Genomic DNA, 6466 nt, shown 5'->3' on the forward strand with positions numbered 1-6466 from the left:
TAAATTAGAAACTGCTGAATCTTCAATCTTCTGATCTGATTCCTCAAATATTCTTTTGACCTTTAAATTTGCGCCACATAGGATTACAAAATATTCTTCAAATATCCTGTATCTGTTGAGTACAAATTGAATCTTTCTTCAAGTTTTGCAGGCGTGATGTCATGAGTTGATGTCATGACATTCCATATAACATCTTGCTTGTACCTGTTTTGTTCATTTTATATTTGCAAGATTCACAATTATATTATATTTTACTGCTATTATGTTTTAGCCAAACATAGATGTTAATCAGCCAATAAAAGCACTAACAGTGTTGATTGGAATTGAACCTTGTCATTATCACAAGAAATAAGATAATTGTACTCCAAGGTTTTCAGACTCTTAACATCATCTCTTTTAAAATATTTGAAATTTGGATCTCATTCCCTTGTTTATTTTAGGGTAAAATATGTTATTGGTCCTTATAAAGTACCAAATTTTGCTTTTGGTCCCTATAAAAAAGGCATGTTTTGGTCCCTCAAAATTATCATGAACGTAATTTTAGTCCCTGCTTTTAAACTAATGTGTATTTTTTAATGATTATTTTGCATACAGGTTTAGAACATTATAAAAAGTTTCTTGAAAAAAAAAGAAACTAAAAATTTGATTTCTAAGTCTAGAGTTTCATAACTTTTATCATTATCTTGTGAAATTTAAAAAAGCATAGGTGGCATTGACACGTTGTCATTTTATTTAAATTAAATAATAATTTAAATGCCATATGCGATTTATTTATTTTAATTAAATTTTTTAGATTAAAATCATTGTTTAACCTAACATAATCCTAATACCGAAATCGGATGTTGTCGTCTTCTTCGAAATCGTTTTCATCTATGAGCATCACATTACATTGAAACTGGAAACCTTGAGCATCGCATTGAAACTGGAAAGTCCTGGACATGGATAGCTCGTCCTGACCACAACGTACGATAGGAAAAAGGTATGCGTAGTTTAATATTTTTTTAGTGTAAGTTTGTTGTGGTCCCAAACATAAGCATGTGTGTTACATTACCATTAACATTAGTTTAAGGCTTGGGTATTTTTGTAATTGTAGAAAAGGTCGCATTCAGTGTCATCTTCCATCAAGGTGGTAACTTTGTAATGTATTTTGGAAGTTTAATGTCATTTTGGAATACTATGTTTTATGTACTGTCCTTTTGGAAGTTTAATGCTACTTGTAATGTCATTTTGGAGACTATGTATTATGCTACTTGTAATGTCATTTTGGAGACTATGTCTATGCTACTTGTAATGTCATTATGTGCTATCTTGTTTTGATTCAAACTAATTTAACCATAAATTATAGCAATTTAATTTAGATTTACATCAACCATAATTCGATAATATGGGAAGTTTAATTCACATCAATTCAACTCAACCATAATCCAATATGCATTTTCATATAATTGAGATATATTGACAACATTTCTTGTTCACATACAACATTATAATACAACATTCATGCTAAAACTTTGACAACAATTCATGTTCATCTAACCGAGATATACATCAACATTACAATACAATATTCATGCTAAAACTTTGACAACAATTCTTGTTTTTCTCATTCATTTCAAATCAAACATATTGCTCACATAAGTACTACAACAATTCCAAAACAATAAAACATTCATGCTAAATCTATGACAAAGTAAACCCAGGAACATATAAGTACTACAACTAGAAAAAAAAATTTCTTCCTTGTGTTCTCCAACTTGTTCTTCAAATCCTCCATCTCCTTGGAACTAAAATTTGACCAAAATTCTCTTCCATATTTCTTCCCAAAATCTCGCCCAAAATTTCTTAAATACTCAATCATCACATCACATCTATTGCATCATTCATCGTCTTCTATAATTATTTTCCTATCAATTGAGCAAAAGTATTCATCATCTCAATAAAGTTTGTGACAGTCTTCTTCCTTCCCCCAAAATTTTCACTTCTAATATTCTCTCCCTGGATTTGCAGCAGATTTAGAAATGAACACCTTCATTGACAAATCGTTTCGAAATTTGGGACATATTCTAGCATTAGATGACATGTTATTCTTTGAACTTCTAGCCATTGCGCATAGAAAGGAGCAAGAAGAGATAAATATTTGAAGAAGGAAAGCGGTGGATGATTGGAGTTTCAAGGAAGGAGAAGAACACGACAATCTTAAATTAGGGTAAACAATTATTTTAATGTTAAAATGTTCTAATTAAAATAAATAAATCAAAGATGTCATTTATATTATGTTTTAGTTTATACAAAATGACAACGGGCCAATGCCATGTATGCTGATTGGATGAGCTGGTTTAATGAAAGACATAAACAGTGGAATCTTTAAATGATAAGGTGGGAATCTAAAATTATGGGGGGTCTTTTCATATCTCGCCAAAATGGCAGGGGCAAATTGGCTATTAACATTTTAAAAAATTCATATCTAATTTTTCTCATTTTAAAAAATTCTAAAATTTAGTAAATAAACATTGTATAATATTCTAAAAATATATAAAAAAACATTATTAAAAAATTTAAAAGTTAAAGGGTAATTAAACAATTTTCAAAATTTTAGAAAATAGTCGGGACTAAAACTGTATGCATAAATCTTTTGTAGGAACTAAAATATATCATTTTTAACATGGATTGAAAATAAATTTTGAGTGCTTATACGGACCAAAAACATATAACCCTTTATTTTAAGCATAAACACACTGAATTAATAAAAATGTAACTTCACCTTTCGTAGAAGTTATACAAATGACTACTAAAGTTTTAAATAATAAAAAGACACTAATATTCAATAGGCTTCTTTTAAAACACAAACATCTAGCTCATAGAAACACTAAATTATTTAGTACACAGCGAGACCTTACTTAGTACATAGAAATAAGATCTTACAATACATAGAAATTTAAAACATAGGACAACATTGAAAATCACAGGAATGACATAGGCATTAACAAACAAAGATATAATTTACTTTCGGGTATCTTTTAACCATCCATCAAGATAAACTAGTTTGGAGTCTGGTGTGGATTTTTCTTTCTCAGCACGGATATCCTTCAAGCATCCATCAACGTAAACTTGGTTGGAGTCAGAGGTGGATTTTTCTTTCTCTGATCGGGTATCTTTCAACCATCCATCAAGGTAAACTTGGTTAGAGTTATGGGCGGACTTTGCTTTCTCAGCTCTGATATCTTTCAGCCATCCATCAAGATAAACTTGATTAGAGTCAGCGGTAGATTTTACTTTCTCTGCTCGGGTATCTTTCAACCATCCATCAAGGTAAACTTGGTTGGATTCAGATGTGGATTTTGGTTTCTCAGATCGGGTATCTTTCAACCATCCATCAAGGTAAACTTGGTTGGAATTAGAGGTGAATTTTTCTTTCTCTGCTCGGGTATCTTTCAACCATCCATCGAGGTTAACTTGGTTGGAATCAGAGGCGGATTTTTCTTTCTCTGCTTGGGTATCTTTCAACCAACCATCAAGGTAAACTTGGTTCGAGTTATGGGTGGACTTTTCTTTCTCAGCTCTGATATCTTTCAACCAACCATCAAGAAAAACTTGGTTGGAGTCATCAGTTGATTTTTCTTTCTTAGATCGGGTATCTTTCAACCATCCATCAAGGTAAACTTGGTTGGATTCAAAGGCGGATTTTTCATTCTCTGCTCGGGTATCTTTCAACCATCCATCGAGGTAAATTTGGTTAGAGTTATGGGCAGACTTTTCTTTCTCATTTCTGATATCTTTCAACCATCCATCAAGATAAACTTGGTTGGAGTCAGCGGTAGATTTTTCTTTCTCAGCTCTAGTATCTTTCAACCATCCATCAAGGTAAACTTGGTTGGAGTCTGAGGTAGATTTTGCTTTCTCTTCTCGGGTATCTTTCAACCATCCATCGAGGTAAACTTGGTTGGATGTAGGTGCAGACTTTACTTTCTCAGCTCTGATATCTTTCAACCATCCATCAAGATAAACTTGGTTGGAGTTAGCATTAGATTTTTCTTTCTCAACTCTGGTATCTTTCAACCATCCATCAAGGTAAACTTGGTTGGATTCAGGAGTCGACTTTGCTCCCTCAGATCTGGTATCTTTCAACCATCCATCAAGATAAACTTGGTTGGAGCTAGAAATGAGTTTTTGGTTCTTCAATGGATTTTTGAGCCAGCCATCAAGGTAAGGTTGATCAACTTCTTTTTCTTCTACAATCTCTTGTTGAAGTTTTATATATCTAGCAAAGCTTCCTTGTCCATTCTACAATACAATTGAGTAAAATGATGTTAATTAGTAACATTTGGATGGTATATATGATTAAAAAATACAAGTTTTTAATGATACATATTATGCTGCAAAATTAAGACACGTTCAAGATAGCATATGAATACACATTATGAAAACAATTAGACAAAAACAATTTTTTTAAGTTTCATTACTGAAAAATATTATTTTAACAAATCAAATATAACAACTTGATTGTGAGTGACCCTGATAAATGAAAATGAAGATGAGAAATGATAGATTCTCATAAATAAGCTATGAAAAGTATAATTGTAAAAGATACAAACATGCATGCAAAGTTAGTAACTTACAATCAACAAGAGCAAAATAAAAGGAAGGAGAGACAAAACAATTTTGTGTGTCATTTCTTTCTCTTATGTTGTAGTAAATATGAAAGATGCATTTGAAGTGGAAGTGAGATAAGCTATTTATAAACGAATAAGAAGAAAAAGTACAAACAATAGAGATATTGAGGCTTTGTTTGGCAGAATATAAAATAAAATAAAAATTTAATTATAGTTTATATCTTATATATTATATATAAGTCAATAAAAAGAAAAAGAATAAATAACAAGGACCTTGAGACTTTGATTTAACAAGCTTACTTTTTAAACTTATAAGTTAATATGTCTAACATTAATCTATTTAGTAACAATTATTTTTTCACACATTTAGGTGCTTTTGTTGAGCTTTAAAAAGCGATTACTTTCAAAGAAATTAAAAAAAAAATCTTTGTTTACCATCTAAGTTCATATATATATATATATATATATATATATATATATATATATATATATATATATATATATATATATATATATATATATATATATATATATATATATATATATATATATATATATATTGTAAAGTGAAAAATTTGAATAATATGTAAACAATCATATTTATTTTGATAAATTACTTCAACTAGTTTAAAGTTTCAGTTTCTTTTAATTTATAAGTATAGTGATAATAATTTTGATTATAAGCACAATTGTGACCACCTGATTCTACTTTGAGATATGGTATCTCACCAAATAATATTTATATTTTTTTAGGTGAGTTAGAATTTACATATTCAAATTCAATTTTAAAATTACTTGAAATATTCTAACAGTTAATTTTATTAAATATTATCATACATCTTCTTCGATCGAGTTTCGAGTGGTACAAATATTCGTTGACATTTAAATTTGAAGATAGGTAAATGGGAGAGAATTTTAAATTCACCTCAAATTAATACCATTATGTGAGATATTGGATCGAACTCTAGTATTGTCGAAGGGTAGCTTCTTGGTTCGACAGTTCGACAGGGTTAAGCATGAAGTCGAAGGATTGTTCACATGCTGGTGTCGAAGTGTGCATGCTGTAGTCGAAGATGGGTCTAGCATGCAGATGTCGAAGATGCTAGAGTTGTTAGCATGTTAAATTAGGTTTTAGTGTTTAAACCCTAATTTGTTAAGTTAGCTTGTTTATTAAGTTGGCTTGTGTAATGGGCCTTGCTGAAAAAGCCCATTAGTTAGTATGTTAGGTTTTATTATAAATAGCATACTAGTCTCTCATCATTGCTAAGCTGCAAATCCTAATTTAGGGTGAGAGAGGTTATTTGTTATTCTTGTAAACTTGTAATCTTGTTTTAAGAGAAAGTAAAAGAATAACGGTTATAACCAATTATTGTGTTCTTCTTCTCCCCTATAATTCCCTATTATACTTTGTTATTGGTATCGTTTTTCACAACAAATTGGTGCGGTGAGCGTGGAGAATATGCCTTCAACAAAGTATGAGATTGAAAAGTTCACCGGAGTGAATGATTTCGGTCTGTGGCGCTTGAAGATGAAAGCCCTACTGGTTCAGCAGGGTTGTTTGGAAGCGTTGAAGGGAGAGGCAGCCATGAATGCTGCATTAACGGCAGCGGAGAAGACAACTATGATCGAGAAAGCACACAGCGCAATTCTGTTGAGCCTTGGTGATAAGGTTCTCCGGCAGGTATCAAAGGAGACGACGGCATCAGGGTTATGGGTGAAACTTGAAAGTTTGTATATGACCAAATCGCTGGTAAATCGACTCTACCTGAAGCAAGCTTTGTATTCATTCAAGATGATTGAAGACAAAGTATTGGCTGAGCAGTTGGATATGTTCAACAAGCTGATTCTTGATCTTG

The 6466-nt window shown here is 31.2% G+C and overlaps 1 protein-coding gene across 1 annotated transcript; it reads right to left on the reverse strand.

Moving 5' to 3' along the window:
• Window positions 1-2830: 2830 nt before the first annotated feature.
• LOC131657303 (uncharacterized) lies at window positions 2831-4706 on the reverse strand. Its single transcript, XM_058926716.1, has 2 exons — window positions 4617-4706; window positions 2831-4281 (listed from the first exon to the last, which is right to left on the reverse strand). Exons 1-2 carry the CDS (start codon window positions 4668-4670, stop codon window positions 3001-3003), a joined length of 1335 nt encoding a protein of 444 aa, XP_058782699.1. The 5' UTR covers window positions 4671-4706; the 3' UTR covers window positions 2831-3000.
• Between the last annotated feature and the right edge of the window lie 1760 nt (window positions 4707-6466).

This window comes from Vicia villosa, linkage group LG3, assembly GCF_029867415.1.
Source record: "Vicia villosa cultivar HV-30 ecotype Madison, WI linkage group LG3, Vvil1.0, whole genome shotgun sequence".
NCBI lineage: Eukaryota > Viridiplantae > Streptophyta > Magnoliopsida > Fabales > Fabaceae > Vicia > Vicia villosa.

What these genes read in the sequence shown, in the direction of transcription:
- LOC131657303 (XM_058926716.1), bottom strand. Translation starts at nt 4,670, where the DNA reads ATGACACACAAAATTGTTTTGTCTCTCCTTCCTTTTATTTTGCTCTTG. An exon ending in TTATTTTGCTCTTGTTGATT is followed by an intron (nt 4,282 to 4,616) that starts GTAAGTTACTAA and finishes ATTGTATTGTAG; the next exon opens with AATGGACAAGGAAGCTTTGC.